Source organism: Eleutherodactylus coqui, chromosome 4, assembly GCF_035609145.1.
Source record: "Eleutherodactylus coqui strain aEleCoq1 chromosome 4, aEleCoq1.hap1, whole genome shotgun sequence".
In the NCBI taxonomy this organism is placed as follows: domain Eukaryota; kingdom Metazoa; phylum Chordata; class Amphibia; order Anura; family Eleutherodactylidae; genus Eleutherodactylus; species Eleutherodactylus coqui.
Window position 1 is genome coordinate 198,105,689 of NC_089840.1, and position 23,689 is coordinate 198,129,377.

The 23,689-nt window shown below is 45.1% G+C and overlaps 1 protein-coding gene across 2 annotated transcripts in view; it reads right to left on the bottom strand.

The window, feature by feature from the left end:
* CUEDC2 (CUE domain containing 2) overlaps positions 1-23,689 on the bottom strand; it is a 37,954-nt gene that overhangs the window by 6,432 nt on the left and 7,833 nt on the right. The window contains exons 2-5 of one of the 2 annotated variants that reach the window (XM_066600538.1): positions 11,849-11,940; positions 8,833-8,976; positions 7,157-7,218; positions 2,956-2,988 (exon numbers count right to left, since the gene is read on the bottom strand). In XM_066600538.1, the coding sequence (XP_066456635.1) occupies positions 2,956-2,988; positions 7,157-7,218; positions 8,833-8,976; positions 11,849-11,922 (313 nt within the window). In that variant the 5' untranslated portion in view covers positions 11,923-11,940. The remainder of the gene's footprint in view (positions 1-2,955; positions 2,989-7,156; positions 7,219-8,832; positions 8,977-11,848; positions 11,941-23,689) is intronic. The other variant, XM_066600539.1, reaches the window with a different exon arrangement.

Consider the following 23,689-nt stretch of genomic DNA (forward strand, 5'->3'; position numbering starts at 1 on the left):
CCCATGTAGTGGCTGGCGTTGCAACTGCCGACACGGCTCCTATTGATTCCAATGAGAGCTGCACTTGCAATTACAATCACTGGCCACTACACCGGGGTCACAGCATCTGCTTCCGTTCCGACCCCTGTGTACTGTATATGCAGCGCTGTCAGCGGGCGCACAATCCGTGATTGGTTCGGCATCCCTAATGGCGAACCCCGGCCGATCAATTATTGATGACCTTATGCTGAGGATAGGTCATCAATAGTATTTTCCCTGATAAAAAAAACTTTTAAGCTCATCATTAGGATCTATCCTGATCAGTTGCTCCCTATATTAATATCAGTGTCAGGGAAATACAGAGATAACCTCTTATTTTGCTAGTCAAATATTAGGAGAAACACAATTTATTTCCACAGTCATCTCTTATGAAGAATACATGAATGTGTCTAATGCAAAACCAATTCAACAATACTAATGCAGAAAGCAATTTACACTATATATCACACACTTTAAAGAAAAAAGCAGCGGAAAAAAAACCAGATTGTCCATCCAGTCTATACTTTGTCTTAGAATAGTATATTTATACCTTCCTGTTCTACAATAATCAGGCAGATTTATCCATGTGCAATTCACTGCCAGATGATATTCCATCCCTGCCTCTACTTACTGAACTCTATGACAAAGGCAGAACAAAAAGATAAAACACGACTTCTATTATTCCAAATAAAATCAAAAATTCACACATCCCCTTACAAATATTAATTCTACAAGACAGATAGCAGCAATACTACAGGAGGTAAAAGAGGAATCTACAAATGATGCAGGAATTACAGGGACTATAGAGTGAAAATAGCAACTGATACCAAAATACAAATTACCCAATTTCAAAAGTCTACTGATTTGTGACAATCCCAGTCTCTCCCGACAATGAAAGTCACAGCCAATTAGAGGCCACTTTGTCACTGGTTTGCATGCCCAGCGTTATGGTTCCCAGTATATGAGCGCTCATGCCAGCAGAGCAGGTGGAGGTGCTGTGACGGTCACCTGATTTCTGCTGTCAGCAGAGACCGGGATTACTGTGGGAGCCAGCACACTTTTTAACCAGGGGGAGAAGGAAGGAATGTATAGTTAATTTTTGTTATTTTAAGCATGGCTGGTTGTTTAAACCCTTAAAGGAGATGTCCCGCGCCGAAACGGGGTTTTTTTTTTTTCAACCCCCCCCCCCCCCCCCGTTCGGCGCGAGACAACCCCGATGCAGGGAAGTAAAGGAAGCTTACCGGAGCGCTTACCTTAATCCCCGCGCTCCGGTGACTTCAATACTTACCGCTGAAGATGGCCGCCGGGATCCTCTGTCTTCGTGGACCGCAGCTCTTCTGTGCGGTCCACTGCCGATTCCAGCCTCCTGATTGGCTGGAATCGGCACGTGACGGGGCGGAGCTACACGGAGCCGCTCTCTGGCACGAGCGGCTCCATAGAAGACTACAGAAGACCCGGACTGCGCAAGCGCGGCTAATTTGGCCATCGGAGGGCGAAAATTAGTCGGCACCATGGAGACGAGGACGCTAGCAACGGAGCAGGTAAGTATAAAACTTTTTATAACTTCTGTATGGCTCATAATTAATGCACAATGTATATTACAAAGTGCATTATTATGGCCATACAGAAGTGTATAGACCCACTTGCTGCCTCGGGACAACCCCTTTAAAGCTACAAGATGTATATTTATGTTCTGTCTGTGAGGTAGTTAATGCAACAGTATTTAAAAACTTATGTCCCGTGGATGATGTGGATCAGAAGCTGAGCCTGCGTCATCCTGCAGCGGGAGCCAGCTGTGATTGATAGCCGGCCCCTTCTGCAACAGCAGGGGTAGAGAAGAACAGCCATCCCCATATAAATTGCCAGGGGCCAATGGGTTGCTATTTTAACAGGACGCCAGACAACCCTGCTTGCCATTGCCTATGACTGCTATTGTAAGCGATAAGGCATCGCAGTACAGAGGTACTGCAATGCATTATCATAGTAATCATAGCTTTTATGGTTCAAGTTCCCTACAGAGACATTAAAAAAATGTAAAATTTAAAAAAGTGAAAAAAAAACAATGGCAGAAGTGATGTGTTTTCTCTATTGGCTCTTAACAAAGTTAATAAAAGTTTTACAAAACATTATATGTACCCAAAAATGGAACCAATAAAAACTACAGTTTGTCATACAAAAAACAAACCCACATATGGCCAAGTGAATGGAAAAATAAAAAAAGTTATGGTTTTTGAAACGTGTAGATGAAAATCCCCCAAAAATCGTTGCGTCCTTTGGGTGAAAATAGGCTGTGTCGTTAGGGGGTTAAAAATTATTTTTAACACTAGGGTGACCCCTTTAAATGCCAGGTAAACAAGATAAAAAGAGATATACCGAAATCTGGGGAAAAGAAAGAAATACCTTGACAATTATATACATAAAAATAGAAGTCCCCAATATCACGATGTAATACTGGAATATCAGCCAACAAAAATAAAAGATCAATCACTGGAAGGAAGGGTACTACGGCAGCAACGGAATCACATAACGGGGCATTTCCCACACTTTAAATACCAATAAGCCAACTTTGACCCTAATTTGGCCCTATTTCTTCCTATGCCTAGATGGGGTATGCACCCTGAGAATAGCGGCCCCATACTAGACCCTCACCCTACCACCAAACCCATAATTCATAGTCTGCGCACAGTAACATTGTTACTGCAGGCCGGTTAAAAGCCTTTATACAGATGAAGTCAAGACCATCATGTACTTAAAAATCAGCAGCCCCAACTCGTTTCACCCTCTGTGTTCATCAGGAAGCCACAATAGCAAATCGTATATCAGATGACTTATTAATATCTCCCTGCAGTCTATACACATTTTTGCTTTTACTTAGAATAAATGTTTTATATTTTCAGCCTTTGTCAGCGATAGATTTACCATTGTCTTTACACTTACTTACATCTCTCCCAGTGTCTCTCTTGGGTCTTCCTGTCAATAAAATACAGCATACAATTTACTATAAGACCCATTCTGCAGGCCCTTTTTAGCCTCATTCAGTCTTATTGCTGTTTTACAATATGAAGTTCTCCAAAACCAATCTTTTACCAACCTACCTAATTTCAGCTCTCCTTTTTTTCAAAGGCGCTTTGAAAAGTGAATGAAGCAACCTTATTGGCTGCTTTTGCCCGTCACCCCGCCTAACTGCACCATAACTTATTTCATGGTGCTTTAGGCAGGTGACAGGTTCCCTTTAATACAGCTGTACCCCAAACATTTTTATTTCCTATTTGCTTTTTTTCCCTCCCCTTTTAGAAAATCGTAACTCCTCTACTTATCCATCGACGTCGCTGTATGAAGGCTTGTTTTTTGTGGAACGCGTTGTATTTTTCAATGGTGCTATTTAATGTACCATGTAATGTACAGAAAAACATTAAAAAAAAATTCTAAGTGGAGTAAAATGAAAAACAAAAAACGTCATTCTGCCATCTTTCGTTCCTACGGCGCACAAACTGCAACAAAAATGATATAACTGTATTCTATGGGTCAGCACGATTACGACAATACCAAACATTTAATTATTTTTGCTGTACTACTATTTCTTTTCAAAAATATTTTATTTTTTAAATTATTTTCTTCTGCCATCTTCTGAACTTTTTTATTTTTCTGTTGACATAGTTGTGCGAGGGCTATTTTTTTGCCGGACATCCTTTAGTTTGTGTTGGTACTATTTTGGAACACATACGACCTTATGGTTGCTTTTTATTGCATTTTTTCTTGAAGACAGGGAGGGGGGGGGGGGGGGTGACCAAAAAAAATAAAAAATAAAAAAATATCGCATTTCTGGCGTTCTTAATTTTTTTTTCCTGCTGACGTTCATCGTGCAGGATAAATAATGTGTTACTTTGATAGATCGGATTTTTACAGACACAGCGATAGCAAATATGTATTTTTGTTTTATTTAGATTCTATTCTATAGAGCATATATAGCAATCTAGATTCTAGATTCTATATAGCAAAAGGTTTTTTTTTTTTTTAATTAGTAAAACTTATTTTAAGTCCACAGGGGACAAGATCATGCGGTGCCTTGATTGCTCTTGCAGTAGGATGTAATTCCATAGCATTACATTAAACTGCGATCTGACAGACATTCCATCAAGCCACAAGCAGGGCTTCATAGGCATTCTGCTAAGACAGCCCTGGGACCTGTCAAGAGGCCCCTGGCTGCCATGACACCTGCATGGCTCCCTGCGATCTCATCGCGAGGTAAGGTATCCTCGAACATCGCTCAGGGAATTTAAATGCCACTGTCAGAATTAAAGGGTTATCTCCGATCAGCCATGCGGCTTATCGGAGCTGTTGCCACTGGGTGTCGGCTGTAAGAAACAGCCGGAGCCCGCGTTGAATGAAGAGAGATTGCCCGACGCTGACGGACATCAATGTACGCCCTGCAGCGTTAAGGAGTTAATAATGTTTACTATTATTCGCAGGCAGCATCCTGTCGCCATGTATAGTGACACCAAGACTTCCTCTTCTCACTAAAATACCTTACCTAGGATAATCAAGAACACCACAACGCTGAATGGTGCTGTGGAAAATGGAAAAGCACCGATCAGCCATTACATTTTACCATGTGCCTAATACAGGATTATTTCCAAATGATCTTTGTAAACCCCGTTAACTCCCATTTTTAATGACACTCCGATACATAAATTTCATATAAATGGAAACAGAAAACGCAAAAATTTTCTTTTAGCAAAAAAACTTTACTGTAAGACATCCTTGTTGTGCACAGCAACCAATCACATCGCTACTTTCATTTCTCAAGCTGCTGAGGTAAAATGAAAGCTGCGCTGTTAATGGTTGCTATGTGCAACAGGGAAAGTCTTACTGTTAAGACAGTTTTGCTAAGAGAGGCCCAAAAAGTTTTATTCTGCCATAGTCATCGCTAGGGATATAGGAGACAAAATGGCCACCGACGAGAGGTGCTTTGTGTCCTTGATTTTCACATCTATCAGTCTGTTATGAGTGTGCAATGTCATATTCGAACAATGTTTGGTGAGGATCCATCCAACAGGCGCAAAATTCGTAAGTGGTACTCCAATTTTGCATCTGTGCAAGTTTCACACAAAATCCTCAGAAATCCAATGGCAGAGCAAGAAGAGAATTGGACGTCCCGCCGCCAACTGCATGGAAGATTCTATGCAGACGTTTGCGATGTTACTTCTACTGAAAGCAATTGTTACCGGCCCTGAGACCGGGCGGCAAGGCGAGACAACGTTCTTTCTATGAGAGTAGGCAAACTCTAATGGAAACCGATGGTTTCATGGAATATTTTGAGTTCAGTGATGAAGCAGTCTTCCTCCTTTTGAGCACAGTTACCAAACGTAATGTCAAAATCTTGGGTAGTGAAAACGAACCTGCCTATGGGGAACGTATGCAAGACTTCCCCAAGGGGAATGTGTTTTGTTATAACCTGTAGGAAAGCATATGGACCCTTCTTTTTACATGAGGAAACAATCCCAGGGATTTTGACTCTGGACATCCTACAGATATGACTTCTTCCAACAGTGTGGGCACTCCTTCCACCCACCTATTTTCACAATGAAGCCAGGGGTGAGCTCAAAAACAGATGCATTGGCCATGCAGGTCGTGATGATAGTGAACTTCCCTGGCCTTTACGCCTGGTGACTTTTTCCTCTGGAGGAGTGTTAAAGATAAAGTCTACATGCTCCCCCATACCACCCAGAATGCATGATCTGTGAGGACGGATCACAGAAGCCATTGCATCAGTGGGTCACGATATGCTACGTCTATGGCAAGGACTTGACTACAGGCTCCATGTGTGTCCAGTGACAAAGGGGGCCAAACTGATCATGTCTGATATGGAAAACATTTTTGATGTTGCACAGTTTTTGAGTTTCTGTTTCCATTAATACCAAATTTACGCATCTGAGGGTCATTAAATGTGAATTATGAATGTTTCATATCAGGAGGATCATTTGTAATAACCCTGTATTGTGCAAGTCCCTCACTTGCTACTTACAAAGCTCGGATTCATTAAGGCACGGACTCCATAAGATCTCTAAAGGCACTTTGTATCATCTGCCACCAAGACATTAGCAGCAAATCCTTTACGGAACATAAGCTGAGACTGAAAGGTGAGGCCTCAAGGGATCAGACTTGTTTTTCCAGCACATCCAATGAAATCAGGTTGTTTTGAAGAATAAACTCAACACCTTGAACTTTGTCTTGTTCCTCAAACCATTCCTGAGCAAAGAGTACATTATTCTGCTGAGAGAGGCCACTGCCATTAGGGAGTGCAGTCTTCATGAAGGTGTATACTTAGTCTGCAACAGCATTTGACAGGTTGTACATGTCAAAGTAACATCTACATGGACATCAGAACTCAAGGCCTCAGAGCAGAACATTGCCAAGAGTATCCCACCGTCTTGCCTTCTTCCTACAGTGCATCTTGGTACCATTTTTACACCAGGTAAATGACATTAAAAATCAAAGTGCCCATGCTGACTCTTGTCAACCACCAAAAGTGCCTTCAATGGGCATGTAAATACCAGAGCTCAACCATAGAGTAATGGAAAAATGGTGGTCTGGTCTAATGAATCACATTTTCTTTTACAATGCACTGCGTTCTGACACCTCATTAGAACTAGCTTTATCTTTTTTAGCAATTTGTGCTCTTCTGTTTGATTAAACCAGATGAACTAGTCTTCATTATGTCCAAGTGTACCAATAGTTCTTGGACACCCAGTAACCACATAGTAGGTTCCCTCTTTGCCCGTCCTTAGACTACTTTTGGTAGTCACTAACCACTACATACTGGGACAACCACACAAGACCTTCTGTTTTGAGATGATCTGTGCCAGTTGTCTACTTATTACAATTTTTCCCTTGTCATAATCCCTCTAATCCTTATACTTGCCTATTTTTCCTTTTTCCAATACATGAAATTCAAGAATGGACTATTCCCTTGCTGCCTAAAATATCCCACCCCTGTCACGCACCATTGTGATAATGTTCTTCACCTGTCATCACTTTAACGTTATGGCCGGTTGGTGATATTTATTCATTTCCCTGTCAACAAAATTACATTTTCCATATTATTATAAAGTATAGATGATGAACATGTCCACCTTACCCCGATTACGAGCTTCGCTTAACCGTCCCGATAGTTGAAACATCATTTCATACACTTTTTCGCTGTAGATGAAAACAGGTCAATACAAACAAAGTTACTCAAGAACACAACATCTAAAAATGTGAAAGCAGTTACAAAACGATCTTTATGTCACGATCTTTGTGTCGTGCAAACAAAATCGTCACCTAAAGGTAGGGTGGGTTTACACCGGACGACTATAGTCTGAATAGTCACTATAGTGAGTTGTTAACATACGAACAAGTATTTGTATGCTTTTACGCAGAAAACTCGTGCATTTTCACGGTAGCTGAAGGCGCACACATCCCTGCAAAGTTATTGGGTAGTCGCTGAAAGCAAACGATTTCCTATTTACACCAGACGATAATTAACCAGCGACTATTTTTAGGTGAGCCTAAACAAAGCGATTAGTGACTAGTAAACAAATTTTTCACTTGTCACACTGTTAATGGCTATAAGGAACAAATGTTGCTTATGTTCGCTCAATCAAGTGATTATTTGGGTTATAGCTGTTCCATGTAAAGCCACCCGAAGAAAATGACAGACAACCACTACATACAGGGCTACAGCCTTAACACAAGAGGTTGATCCAGAGATCAGCAAGGAATTATTTCTCCACATATTTGATGCTACATAACTAGAGATCAGCGAGCATACTCGTTAAGATGATTTACTTGAGAGAGCATCGCCTTTTTCGAGTACCTGCTGGCTCGTTCCCTGAAGATTCGGGGGGGGGGGGGGGGGGGGAACGCGGGGGGTTGCAGAGGGGATCGGGAGGGGGAGAGAGAAATCTCTCACTCTCCACCCCGCTCCCCTCTGCCACCCCGCACTGCCCCCCGAATCTTCAGGGACAAGCCAGCAGGTACTCGAAAAAGGCGATGCTCTCTCGAGTAAATCACCTTAACGAGTATGCTCGCTCATCTCTATACATAACCCTATAAATTGCTCTGTTCACTTGTGTCGGGTTTGCCACGGATGCCGTACCAAAATTAGTGTCAAGTCCAACGACAAACTGCATCCCATGCATATGAAAAAGAAAATTTATTTCAGAAGGATTAGCTCCAATAAATGATCCTGGGGCCAATCACAGTAACATAGTATGTAAGGCTAAAAAAAAGACACATGTCCATCCAGTTCAGCTTATTACCCCCTAATGTTGATCCAGAGCAAGGCAAAAAAAAAAAGAGGTAGAAGCCAATTTTCCACATTTAGTGGAAAGACTCCAATCTGGTAATCGATATAATCCCTGGATCACCAAACCTTATGTGTATCTGCTGCATACCCACAGCAAATCTGTGGCACAAAATCCAAGAGTACTCTAAGCCCAAAATCTGATGCGTGAATGAAGACTTACAATAAAAAGTTCACATAAAGGTGTTTTCTTAGTGGAAGTACCCCTACCTATTTCCACTGCAAAAGAGAAATTTTGGGACAGGAATATAAACACCACATCTCAATATAGTAATGACCAGTGGTGGTCCCGTCTATAGATATGAAGATACATCTTGAAAGTAATTAATACTAAAAGTACCATTATAGTGAAGAACAACCTGCTCCTCCAATGTTCAAGGTAGCCTCTAAATTACAAGGGCTATCCAAAAAAACCAAATGGGTACCAGTTATTAATGCTGATACAATTCTGTTTTACAGCAACATACCTGCCAATTTCAGCGAATCCTGGGATGTAACCCTCCAACATTTCCATAAATGTCTCCATATCAAAGTCTTCTTCTGAAGAGTCTTGAGATCCCAGTTCTTCTAAAACCCCAGTGACGTACGAAAAGAACACTTCATCCATAGCACTGAAAAGGGGAGAAAATCCGGAGCCCCGCACACAAGTGATGGGAAATTAATTTTGAGTAAAAATTCCACAGAAACTACAACACATTTTATTGTGTTCATAAACAAATCATTAATTTCATATTTCCCATTTATGTTGCAATGTATTATTAAGACAGCCTAGTAAGCAGATCCATCAATGCTTTTGCAAGGCTGCATATTAGAAGCTTCCAAATTCCACTAAAATCCCCTATATTATGAGTGGTTTCACCTACAAGAAGGTTTTCCTAATGAAGTCTATCAGTTCCATAATATGGAGGAATTGGTAAAGGCTGTGGAGACCTTTTGGGGTAATTATTTTTTTTGTTCTTTAAAAAGAGGTTGCCTGGAACGTTTGGGATTTTTCCTATTGATTACCTATCCTCAGAACAGGTCAACATGCCTGTATTCCCCGTGTTTCCTCTTCCTTCTGCAACTATCAATAGATGATGGGCGGGAGTCTGCTGCTGGGTATCCCCACCGATCGGTTGATTCCTGGGGATCCTAAGCAGCGGACCCTGCTGATCATCTATTAATGACCTATCCTGAGGATATAGGTCCTCAATAGAAGAAAAAAAATCTCAAAAGTCCCTGACAACTCCTTTAAATAAATGTATTCTGGGTTAAAAAAAATTGCAATAAGGTTGCACTAAAAATGTTGCACTGTGACTTCTGCAGCTTCTACATTATCACTATATTCAGACTGACTTTCTCTTCAGATCGGTCAGACAAGCTGGACTGAGTGCTTAGCTTCTCTCCCCTGAACAGAAATTAGTTCATAAAAAGGTTCAGGAGAGGAGAGATCAGGGCTGAAAACCAAGCTGTCAGTACAGCCTCACTGATGGATCCGAAGGGAAAGTCAGTCTACCGCTAATGAATAATGGGATATAAAGACGTTGCAGAAGCCAAACGGTGCAAAGTTTTTAATTAAACTCTAGTGCAAAAATAATTTTCAGCCCAAAGAATTTGCCTCCAAAAGGTGTTCATGGCTTTTAAGGACTGACAGATAGCAGTAGTGCTAGAAATCTACAATTGTAACCCCCATTTTAAATCAATCCAAGGAGGGGAAGAGTCATTTTTCTTTTCCTCCAACCATACTTGTAGAGCGATAGGGAATACTAATCAACCCGCACTAATGTGTGTAGCTTGCACTTTCTAAGGGTTCGTTCTCACGAGTGTTGTTTTAGCGCAGGATAGGTGCGCAAAGAAAGCATGCCTACACTGCACTAAAAATTGCGTGAACGGGCAATGTTTCATGCGCAGAAGACCGGAGCTTCATGTGCATGAAAATCTCCCATTCATTGGAGCAGCGGTGCTTGAAAAAAAAAAATGCAGCTGCTCCAGGCGGAGAGAGAAGAAGCCCCACAGGGCTTTGAGATTTCCCCATAGCAGTGAGAGAGCAGAGCTTTGAGGGATTAACCCATAGCCGTGCTCTGTCTCTCCCTGCTATGTGTTGATACCCCAAAGCCCAGCTCTATCTCCCTGCTATAGGGATCCCTGAGGGATATGTTCATAGTGCAGAGAGAGCAGGTGGGGCTAAAGGGGATCCCTGAGGGATATCCCCATAGCAGAGAGGGAGGGTGCGCGGCTAGATTTCTCTTCCCTGGGATTTTCCCCATTGCAACTTGAGAGTGGCGGGGCCAGAGGATAGATCCTTCTAACTCCACCCCTGCTCAGGGAAACCCTGCAACCAGCCCCCCTCTCTCTACATACTATAGGGAAATCCCTTGGCATTCCCATGCTGGGGGGAGAGGTGAACGGAGTCTCCTATTGCTCCCGGCTCCTGGGGAATTGCCCAGCAGCGAGGTTGGAGGAAGTCACTGCTGCTTACAGCAGGACATTTAAAACTTGCAGCCCAGAAGCACATTTTAAATGTCCAGCTGTCAACTCCTGTTAGTTCCCACGGGGATTAAGGGAACCCCCGGGGAGGTGAACCTAACCCTTGGGCCATCCTGCAAGTTTTAAATGTCCCGCTGTAATCCTCCTAATGACTTCTAATCATCTTTTCCTGCATAGGATTTTCCATCGACTCCTGCTCCCATAGGAGTCAATGGAATCTCCTGCACATCTCGCACCAAAGATAGGTCAGGTCCCATCTTTTCTCGCAGCAGGGACCTTAGATGCGGGCATTGTAGCCACATGTTTTATCTTTGGTAGGTTTGAGGTTTTTGCACGTCTAAAAATCCTTCATGTGAATGTTTCTATAGAAAACCATTGGTTCCTATAGATGCGCTTTCTGTGCACGCCTCTAATACACACCCACAGCGCTCATGTGAACAAGCCCTAAGGCTGCTACCACATAAGTGCTAGCGGCAGCCACTAGCGCTCACATTTTCTTGATAATTGCTGGGCTGCACACGCAGATGCAACCTGGCACTTACTGCTATTAGACAACATTAAGAGCCCTATTTACTAGGCTGTTCCTGTGTTTGCGGGTGCAGCCCACCAACTGACGGGAAAACATGAGTGTTAGCCGCTAGTGCTCCTGTAACAGCAGCCTAACACCAAATGCATCTGTGGCAATTGTGAATACTTATCAGAAAATTAAAAAACAAAATCCTGAGACCAGGCTCACATAATCATATGTAAATGTTGCAGCGTTTTACTGGCATAGGGAACTTCGTATCCTTGCTTATTGTCACATTTTTGCCATGCATGCATCCTTTGCGCCCATAATACGCAATGAAATAACACTCGTGTGAGGCCGGCCTAACTTGGCATCAATCAACAGGAGTTTGGTACTTCTACTCCTGCTGTTAGTGTAGCAATGGAGATAAACACCTTAAGCCCTGCCAAGTCTATAGTCAGATATTTGCACTGTAGTTATCAAAGCCATCAATACAGTATAAAACGTACCTTAGATCTGCATTAGGTATGCGAGACTGAATGAAATCTGAAAGTGCATCTCGGATAATCTTTTCAAGAGACATCCCCTCTATTACTTGTACCTGGAAGGCAATGAGATCGGGTTTTAGAAGGCACCTCAGTATCAGAGCATAGCCAATAAATAACTAGAGCCTTTCACATTAGATCTTCCTGTGGGAGATGAAACTCAAAAAAAAGCGTCAATGTATTGTGTGCGACTAGTGGCGAAGGCAACCGAAAAACGTTAGTAGAAATCGCACCTGGATGATCTGCTGAACAAAGCATAGATACATGAGTACTGTGCACTCTGCCCGGGTCAAATACAGGCCTGTAGTAGGGGGGTTTCACATCTGTGTCGGATCCTCTGGCCGGAGGTTCTATTGTAGATGCCGCTGAAAATACTGGAAGAGAAGGCGCTACATGCAACGTATTTTCTTCTGTCCTAAAACAGGGCATCTGGGCGACCCCTTTATAGGCAGTGCAGTCCGCCCGATGCCGTTTGGTTCCGTCCAGAGACTCCCTTTTCCAGGAAAGCGGAATCCCCAGCGCAGATGTGAACGCCCCTTACCACGAACCCAGAATCAAATATTGGAAAGTCATCATTAAGTAACAGCTCTTGCCAAATGTGAGCAGCACTATCTGAGCCAGCGGGTGCTCTGAACATGTCACTTCCACTCCTCCCCAAAATGCTTTTTGGCAGGTCAGCAATTCGACCAGAGAGGATCTATCCGGGATCCTGCCTTCATGGCTGCACTGACTTCTCATATTATGCTCTCCAGACTGTATGTTGCCATGCTGTGGTTGAACCATCTTGAGCTGGCAGTGAGGCAGTTAAAAGGGTTATCCAACCAGCTAAAAAGTATATTGGTCCCCTAGTTCTCCCGATCATTCTTCACGATCTCTGGCTGTCCTGCTCTGTCCTCCCTGATCATGAAAGTAGGCATGGCGCGTTCCTCAGGAGACTACAGACCCCAGCATCCTCCATTTCTCCCACTACTGCAGGTTTCTCCTACCTGGTGCATGAAAATTAACTTCAACGGAAACTTCCCATAACGTGTGAATCGGACAGTGGAAACATCATGCACATGGGATCCGTATGGTCATCGAATTTAAAGCTGACCAAATCACAGAAACCTGGCCAAAATCTGTGCCAGACCCTTAGGATCCCCCTCAGACAAGCACATGCATATCTATGAACGCATGAGCGTAGTGGTTTTGTGAAATGAACTATGCTTTTTTATGCATGCATTGGCATATTTTACTATACTTCCAGCGGAATTACACATCTAGCATATTTTGCGCACATTTGCACACCCCCCCGTTGACTTATTGGGGAAATCTGGTGTGCAAATGCGCAGCAAAATAGAGCATGCTGCGTTTGATTTTTTGCATAACCGAAATATTTGAAAAATACGTGCATGTGAATGAGCCCTTCGAAATCAATGTGTTCTATTCTCTCCGTACGCCTGTGTGAAGCGGCCTTAGGATGTGATACACAGTTGTAGACAGTACTGTAGCATATAGCTAAGAATGTATAGTAGGCCAGGCTGACACGGGCGTAAGTTTACTATGGGCATGTGATACAAGGTAATTTGTGGGCAATCAAATACATTGACTTACATCGTTTCACTCCCATTTGGCGTGCATGCAATGTGTCTTACACGACCGGCATGTCCTATTTTCCTGCAAGAGTCCATTGTTCTCTATGGGCGCGCAATTAAGTGCCCCCTATATACAATTACACTGAGTAAGGGCAGCGTTGATACGTGCCGTTATAAAGTGACAGAGCGGGAAATTTAAAAAAGAAAACAGCAAGACTGGACATGATAGCATGCGTGAGATACGCTGTCACACGCGCTATAATAATCACTGTCCCATGCGGCAATAAGTCAGCTCACCACCGGCTCCATTACACAATTAGCGTTTATCAACAGATGATCGTTGGGTCATACAAAACTGAAAGATTCAGTGTAAAGACGGCCAACGATTGAATGACCATTCTTTCACTAAGGCCGCCTGCACACGGCACAGCCGGATTCCACATGCGGGAGCCCGCCCTGACCGCAGCCAAGGTCAGAGCGTAACTGTCATTTCTACTCTTTATCTGTTTTGTGGATGGAACCGTCGGCACGCCGTCAGACATGCGCAGTACAGATTATTTTTTTCAAATGCTTATTTTTCCCGTGCCATTGCTAGGAGAACACACTGAATCTGTGACCTGTGCGCAATGTTGATGGCAGACGGGCCACAGATCAGATGGCTTCCATTGATTTCAATTGAAGCAGTCCGTGCGGACACCGCGCAATAATGGAGCATGCTGAGATTTTTCATCAGCTTGCGGAAACCACATTTGGTTTCCACAAGTGTGCAGAAAAAAAACGTTTTTTCTTAGCATGCTAGGGACGGTATTTGCTGTGGAACCGTGATGTAGATGCTGACCGCGGATTCCACAATGCAAATCTGCCCGTGTGCAGCCGGCCTTGCTTTATGCAGACAGAAAACTGATCAATCATAATCGATTCATATAAAAAGGAAGTCCAATTATAAAAAGCTGCCTGACAGCTCGTCCCAGCGACAGTCATTCCTGCATTGTTACACAGGAAGGTCATCACTAGTGAATGGAGGCAGAGTGGGGCACTTTCACACGGCCCAGAAAAAAAATAAAATAAAATCGCGCGAGATTTGTGCGCTGCGAGATGCACAAATTTGAATCCCATTCCTTTAAATGGCGTCATACACGAGTGATTTTTTTCCCCGCATCGCGATGTGGGAAATAAATTGCAGAATAGCCTATATTTGGGCGTTCCCTCGGAACATCCCACTAATTATATTCAATGGGGCCGGCAAAAACACACGGCACGCAAGTTTTTTTAAAGCAAAAAAGCATTGTGCTCGCACCCAGAATCTTAAGTTTAACCCCTTGAGTGGCGGGTTTCTTACCACCATGTCAGACCCACCAGGGCAGGTTTTTTAAATTGGCAAATCATTTATTTTCAACTAATTTTGCAGTTGCGTTCCAAGAGCCATAACTTTTTCATTTCCCCATTGACACAGCCATGTGAGGGCTTGTTTTTGTGGGACAAGTTGTACTTTTTGATGGCATCATTTTTGGGTATATATAATGCATAACTTTTGTAAAAACATTTGTAGGCAGATTGGGGGGAAAAAAAGAAGTTTTGCCATTTGTTTTTTGGATTTAATTTTTACGGCGTTCAGCCTGCAGAATAAATAGTGTGATAACATTATTCTCTCAATTCCGGCGATACCAAGTTTATACAGCTTTTTTATGTTTTGCTATTTTTGTACATTTAAAACATTTTTCTTCTTAAAGGTTTGTTTTGTGTCGCCCCATTCCAAGAGCCGTATTAATGTTGTTTCCCATTGTCACAGCTCTAGAAGGCCTTGTTTTTTGCAGGATGAACTCTAGTCTTCATTTATCTAAGTTTTTGGAACATGTAAAATTTTGATTGCTTTTTATTCCATTTTTTCTAGTGGCAAAATTAACAAAATCTGTAATTCTGGCATGTTCTTTATTTTCATTTTTCACTGTATTCTCTGAGCAATATAAATATATTAAAGTAATTCTACAGGCCGGTACGATTATGCCAATACCAAATTGTAATAGTTTTTTTCTTCTTCGCTACTTTTATTATTTTTATTGCTGCATTCAAAGACCCCTAGCATTTTAATTTTTTTTTATCAACCCAGCTATGTAAGGGTTTTTATTTTGCGGGATGAGTTGTACTTTTTGTTAGCACCATTTATTGATCGGTGCAGAATTTTGATAACTTTCCATTCCTTTTTTTGTATGGTGAAGTAGGCTAAATTAGCTATTTTTGCAACGTTTTAATTTTTTTCCCATGCTGTGCACCCTGCAGATTAACCTCTTCCCGCTCCAGGACATACATTTACGTCCTGCAGCGTCGGGGTATGTATGAAGAGAGATCGCGGCGCAATTTCTCTTCATACAGCAGGGGCATCAGCTGTTTATTACAGCTGACACCCGCAGGCAAAACTTCAATGGTACAGCATTACGTCATACTGCAGGAGCGATCAAAGCATTGCTAGTTGTGGTCCCCCAGGGGGCTTAAAAGTAAAAAAGTAAAAATAAGATAGATAAAGTTTTATTTATTTTAAAAAAAAAAGTGTAATAAAGTTTAAATCAACCTCCTTTTGCCATATCTATAATAAAAAAAATATCTAAATCATAAAAGAAAAATACATATTTGGTATTGCCACGTCCATAAAAGTCTGATCTATCAAAGTAGCACATTATTTACCCCGCACGGTGAACGTCATCCAAAAAAAAAAAAGAATGCCAGAAATGAACTTTTTCAGTTACCCTGTCTTCCAGAAGAAATGCAATAAAAAGTGATCAAAAAGTCATATGTATTCCGAATTGGTATCAACGTAAACTACAGGACGCCTTGCAAGAAATGAGCCCTTGCACAACTACGTCGGTGGAAAAATAAAAGTTATTGCGCGCAGAAGATGCAGCAGAAACTAATTTTAAAAAATAAAATGTCTTTGAAAAAAAATACAAGTACTACAGCATAGAAAAAAACGAAACAAGTTTAGTATGGTAGTAATCGTACTACCCCATAAAATAAAGTTATCATGTCATTTTTGTTGCAGTTTGTGCGCCGTAGAAACAAAACGCACCAAAAGTTGAATGTCATTTTTTGTTCTTTATTTTACTCCACTTAGAATTTTGTAAAAGTTTTTCAGCACATTATATGGTACTTTAAATAGCACCATTGAAAAATACAACTCGTCCCGCAAAAAACAAACCCTCATACAGCGATGTCGATGATTATATAAAGGAGTTATGATTTTTTAAAAAGGGGGAGGAAAAAGCAAAAAGAGGGGAAAAAAAAAAAAGACGAGGCCGCGTCATTAAGAGGTTAAATAATGTACTAACTTCCTTCTCTGGGTCATTACGATGCAGGTATACCACATGTGTAATTTTGTTTTTGTACAAAGTTAAGGCTGCCTGTCCTTGGTCGAGTTTGAATTGCGTTCCACGCGGCGATAATCCGGCCACGGGGAACGCAGTTCAAGCTCTTCATAGCGTTGCTATGGAGAGCGCTCTTCCCCCCCCTGTCCACGAGCGGAGAATCATTGCAACTCTCCGCTCACGGCCGGCAAATCGCAGCATGCAACGATTCTCCGCAGTCAACTATCTGTTAAATAAGGCTGACAACGGAGATCCGTCTGCCGACTCCTGCTCCTGGGCGGCGGCTCCCGCAACGCCTGTGGACAGGCAGTCTAAGGGAGAAAGGTGTTTTTATTTTTTTACTTTTTTTTTTTTTAATTTTTTAAAAATTTTTGTCTCTTTAGGGAATTTCCACAGAGACCCATCAGGACAGCCTGATCAGATTGCGGGGGTCCGATGGTATCAGGGTTAAACAGCAGAGATTGGAGGTTTTCTCCATTCTCTGCTGTGTAAGGGGTGGTGCCCGGCTATTCTCTGACAGAGGGAGCCCCCTCCCTCTGTCAGCCCTTTACATGCTGCGGTCGCATAGACCACGGCATGTAAAGGGTTAACACAGCAGAGAACGGAGGGTTTGCTCCTTTCTCTGCTGTGTAAGAGATGGTGCCTGGCTATCCTCTGACAGCCGATCACCAGCTCTCCCTGCCACAGGGACCATCGGCTGGCTTGGGCTGGCTTCTGACAAGCCGATGGTCTCCGTGGCAACCTGTAAACAAAGCGGTGCAGGACATTAAAAAAAAGAAACGGGAAGTTGCCAGCAGATCGGTTCTATCTTCCTGCTTATTTTTTTTTAAAGTCCTGCACTGTTCTCTGTGGGACTGTGCAGGCAGAACACGCTGCCACAGCTTATGGCATTGTGCTCTGCAGGTCCTATAGTGAAACATAGCCTGGAAATCTTCTGGGCTATATCACTATCGGCAGTGGAGCTCCTCCCGGAAAATTTCCGGGTGTGCCACTGAAAGGCTTAAGAGACCGATATAGGTTTGCGTTTCTCAGACAGATACAAATAAGCGAGATAGAACAATACCTCTGCACCGCCACCTATTGGAAGGCAGCATTCCTTCAAATGAATGTTAGACTCTTTATACAAGCCTTGTAACAATGACTGGACAATGGGGAATTGAAAGCAAAGCCAGAATCCCACATCTCAGACAGATATCATGCTGACCTTTACACGGGTTAATGAGATTTCAGGCCGAGAAACTCGACCTAATATTGCGCTTGCTAACGTGTGTATTACCCGTGGATGCAAGTCGTTTTTGCTTAAAAACACCTCTTATCAGTACTGTGAAATTCACATCCTGCGATGCTTGTTTAACGCGTGTCGGAGAATCGTCAAGTGTTTCCCATTGATTTCAATGAGAAACATTACAAGACACTTGCATGCACATTATGCGACATGCAATGTCTTTGACTGTCCCATGCGATGCATTCTGAGGGACGCAAAAAAAAAATAGAACATGCAGTGACTTTTTACCTCGCAGCATCGCTGTGAGGTGGGGCGGGGGAGAAATCGCTCATGTGTATGACTCCATTCAAAAAAATGGGGTTCGTATACGCACGAGTTCTGTGAATAGCCCCTTAGGGCTCATTCAGACAAGCGCTGTTGGCATGTATTAGAGGTGCGCACAGAGTGCTTCTATAGGAACCAATGGATTCCTATAAAAACCTTCACATGAACGATTGTTAGCTGCTCTGAATTAGCGCATCTAACAAAGATAGGACATGCGACATGCTTTGCACGCGGCTATACTGCAGGCGGACAGCGCTCATGTGAAAGAGCCCTTAGATAGTAACAGGCACATGGATTATAGCAATATGTGCGTTATATGTATAGTTTGGGAGAAACTTGCATTTCATTAGTAGCAGCTTCATAGAGGACTAGTCCTCAAATTTCAGGAACCCTATTAGCCTTGCCTTCCATCAACTGAGTGGCACATGTCATCAAACTACTAACGACCACTTGTCTGTGAGTGTTTGCGTTTCTTATGCTCCACCCCTGGTGATGTCATCGCTCCGCCCCCCGGTGACATCATTGAAGGTCCTACAACATATATAAAACACAGCCTGACCAACAGAAGAACAACAAAGTTAGGGCTCTTGAAAGGGGGAGGACAAAAATAACAAAATGAGAATACAACTAAACTGCTATTATGTCAGACACAACTCAGCAATCCTGAAAGAACACACTGACCGACCACCACCACAGAGATACGGTGGGCTGAAGGACCTGTGGTGATGTCACTGCTGTGGGAGGAGCTAAGCTGTGTTTGACTTGTGTGGGAATCAAGCTGCTGTGTGTGAGATGTGTGGGGATCATAATGCATGTACCACGTAGCAGAGCTGTGTGGCGCATTGCGCCACCAGAAAAACTGGTACTATAATTTCCTACACAACTCAGCAGTCCTGACAGAACACACTGACCTACCTCCACCACAGAGATCTGGTGGGCTGAAGGACCTGTGGTGATGTCACTGCTGTGGGAGGAGCAAAGCTGTGTGTCTGATATGTGGGAATCAAGCTACTGTGAGTGTGATGTGCCACCAGAAACACTGCTACTAGAATGTCCTAATAATTACTAGCAGTAATAAGGAGAGGCTGCTGGCTATTAGATTTAATACACTAGATATAAAGTTTTTCAATACATTAAGGGCTCTTTCACACAAGCGTAGTGATTTTCTGTTTGCCATGTCACTGCTACAGCGCGACCGATAATCGCTTGAACGGGCGCACAAATGAACTGCCATTTTTGCACCGATTCAGACAGCCCAGGTCCAGCGGATGTACGCCGAGCCCAGATTGCCGTCGGGCAGGGGGAGACAGTTTAGCTTAGTAGTCTATGGGAGACAACGCCATATTCAGGCCAGGAAGATGGTTCCTGAATAGAGATGAGCGAACGTACTCGTCCGAGCTTGATACTCGTTCGAGTATTAGCGTGTTCGAGATGCTCGTTACTCGTAACGAGTACCACGCGATGTTCGAGTTACTTTCACTTTCCTCTCTGAGACGCTTTTCTGGCCAATTGAAAAACAGGGAAGGCATTACAACTTCCCCCTGCGACGTTCAAGCCCTATACCACCCCCCTGCAGTGAGTGGCTGGGAATATCAGGTGTCACCCGAGTATAAAAATCGGCCCCTCCCGCGGCTCGCCTGAGATGCGTTGTGAGATAGCTGAGGGACAGCGCTGTTGGTGCCGGAGCTGCTGTAGGGAGAGAGTGTTAGGAGTTATTGTAGGCTTCAAGAACCCCAACGATCCTTCTTAGGGCCACATCTAACCGTGTGCAGTAGTGTGGAGGCTGCTTTTAGCAGTGTTACACTTTTTTTTTTTTGGTATATCGGCCATGCAGAGCATTGCGCCCTGCAGTAATACTCCAGGGATAGAATTGTGTAGGCAGGGCCAGAAGACATATATTATAGATTGAATATACGCAGTGGTCCTTTAAAAAAAAATATTTGGAAAAAATCTATTTGGCCTGCCTGTCACTCTGCTCAGTGTTCTGGGTCTGTGTCTGCTGGGGGTAGTAGTTCTCCAAATAAATACGCAGCCAGCTAAGTGTTACAGCAGGCTTGCGCCAAATTATTTCCTGGCGTTCCGTAAGCGAACTCAGCCTCCAACCACAGGCCAATAAGCGGCACATTTAATTTCAGTGTTGTGTTTCTGCATTCCTGGTAATACAGCATGCTGAGGGGTAGGGGTAGGCCTAGAGGACGTGGGCGCGGCCGAGGACGCGGAGGCCCTAGTCCGGGTGTGGGCACAGGCCGAGCTCCTGATCCAGGTGTATCGCAGCCGACTGCTGCGGGATTAGGAGAGAGGCACGTTTCTGGCGTCCCCACATTCATAGCACATTTAATGGGTCCACGCGGTAGACCTTTATTAGAAAATGAGCAGTGTGAGCAGGTCCTGTCGTGGATGGCAGAAAGTGCATCCAGCAACCTGTCGTCCACCCAGAGTTCTGCGCCGTCCACTGCTGCAACTCAGAATCCTCTGGCTGCTGCTCCTCCTTCCTCCCAGCCTCCTCACTCCATGAAAATGAGACATTCTGAGGAGCGGGCAGACTCCCAGGAACTGTTCTCGGGCCCCTGCTCAGATTGGGCAGCAGTGGTTCCTCTCCCACCAGAGGAGTTTATCGTGACTGATGCCCAACCATTCGAAAGTTCCCGTGGTCCGGGGGATGAGGCTGGGGACTTCCGGCAACTGTCTCAAGACCTTTCAGTGGGTGAGGAGGCCGATGACGATGAGACACAGTTGTCTATCAGTGAGGTAGTAGTAAGGGCATTAAGTCCGAGGGAGGAGCGCACCGAGGATTCTGAGGAAGAGCAGCAGGACAATGAGGTGACTGACCCCACCTGGTTTGCTACGCCTACTGAGGACAGGTCTTCAGAGGGGGAGGCAAGGGCAGCAGCAGGGCAGGTTGCAAGAGGCAGTGCGGTGTCCAGGGGTAGAGGCAGGGCCAGACCGAATAATCCACCAACTGTTTCCCAAAGCGCCCCCTCGCGCCATGCCACCCTGCAGAGGCCGAGGTGCTCAAAGGTCTGGCAGTTTTTCACTGAGAGTGCAGACGACCGACAAACAGTGGTGTGCAACCTTTGTCGTGCCAAGATCAGCCGGGGAGCCACCACCAGCAGCCTCACCACCACCAGCATGCGCAGACATATGATGGCCAAGCACCCCACAAGGTGGGACGAAGGCCGTTCACCGCCTCCGGTTTGCACCGCTGCCTCTCCCCCTGTGCCCCAACCTGCCACTGAGATCCAACCCCCCTCTGCGGACACAGGCACTACCATCTCCTGGCCTGCACCCACACCCTCACCTCCGCTGTCCTCGGCCCCATCCAGCAATGTCTGTCAGCGCAGCGTCCAGCCGTCGCTAGCGCAAGTGTTTGAGCGCAAGCGCAAGCACGCCGCCACGCACCCGCACGCTCAAGCGTTAAACGTGCACGTAGCCAAATTTATCAGCCTGGAGATGCTGCCGTATAGGGTTGTGGAAACGGAGTCCTTCAAAAGTATGATGGCGGCGGCGGCCCCGCGCTACTCAGTTCCCAGTCGCCACTACTTTTCCCGATGTGCCGTCCCAGCCCTGCACGACCACGTCTCCCGCAACATTGTACGCGCCCTCACCAACGCGGTTACTGCCAAGGTCCACTTAACAACGGACACGTGGACAAGCACAGGCGGGCAGGGCCACTATATCTCCCTGACGGCACATTGGGTGAATTTAGTGGAGGCTGGGACAGAGTCAGAGCCTTGGACCGCTCACGTCCTACCCACCCCCAGAATTGCGGGCCACAGCTCGGTGGTGGTATCTGCGGCGGTGTATGCTTCCTCCACTAAACCACCCTCCTCCTCCAACGCAACCTCTGTTTCGCAATCAAGATGTGTCAGCAGCAGCAGCACGTCGGCAGCAGTCGGTGTCGCGCGTCGTGGCAGCACAGCGGTGGGCAAGCGTCAGCAGGCCATGCTGAAACTACTCAGCTTAGGAGAGAAGAGGCACACGGCCCACGAACTGCTGCGGGGTCTAACAGAGCAGACCGACCGCTGGCTTGCGCCGCTGAGCCTCCAACCGGGCATGGTCGTGTGTGACAACGGCGTAACCTGGTGGCAGCTCTGCAGCTCGGCAGCCTCACGCACGTGCCATGCCTGGCCCACGTCTTTAATTTGGTGGTTCAGCGCTTTCTGAAAAGCTACCCATGCTTGTCAGACCTGCTCGGAAAGGTGCGCCGGCTCTGCGCACATTTCCGCAAGTCCCACACGGACGCTGCCACCCTGCAACATCGGTTTAATCTGCCAGTGCACCGACTGCTGTGCGACGTGCCCACACGGTGGAACTCTACGCTCCACATGTTGGCCAGGCTCTATGAGCAGCGTAGAGCTATAGTGGAATACCAACTCCAACATGGGCGGCGCAGTGGGAGTCAGCCTCCTCAATTATTTTCAGAAGAGTGGGCCTGGTTGGCAGACATCTGCCAGGTCCTTCGAAACTTTGAGGAGTCTACCCAGGTGGTGAGCGGTGATGCTGCAATCATTAGCGTCACCATTCCTCTTTTATGCCTCGAGAAGTTCCCTGCAAAGCATAAAGGCAGACGCTTTGCACTCGGAAACAGAGCCGGGGGAAGACAGTATGTCGCTGGATAGTCAGAGCACCCTCCTGTCTATATCTCAGCGCGGTGAGGAGGAGGAAGAGGAAGATGAGGAGGAGGGGGAAGACACAGCTTGGCCCACTGGTGAGGGTATACATGCTGCTGGCCTGTCATCCTTTCAGCGTGTATGGCCTGAGGAGGAGGAGGAGGAGGATCCTGAAAGTGATCTTCCTAGTGAGGACAGCCATGTGTTGTGTACAGGTACCCTGGCACACATGGCTGACTTCATGTTAGGATGCCTTTCTCGTGACCCTCGCGTTACACGCATTCTGGCCACTACGGATTACTGAGTGTACACACTGCTCGACCCACGGTATAAGGAGAACCTTTCCACTCTCATACCCGAAGAGGAAAGGGGTTCGAGAGTGTTGCTATACCACAGGACCCTGGCGGACAAACTGATAGTAAAATTCCCATACGACAGCGCTAGTGGCCGAAGGCGCAGTTCCGAGGGCCAGGTAGCAGGGGAGGCGCGGAGATGAGGCAGCATGTACAGCACAGGCATGCCAACACTCTTTAAGGCCCTTGACAGCTTTATGGCTCCCCAGCAAGACTGTGTCACCGCTCCCCAGTCACGGCTGAGTCTGCGGGAGCACTGTAAAAGGATGGTGAGGGAGTACGTAGCCGATCGCACGACCGTCCTCCGTGACGCCTCTGCCCCCTACAACTACTGGGTGTCGAAGCTGGACACGTGGCCTGAAC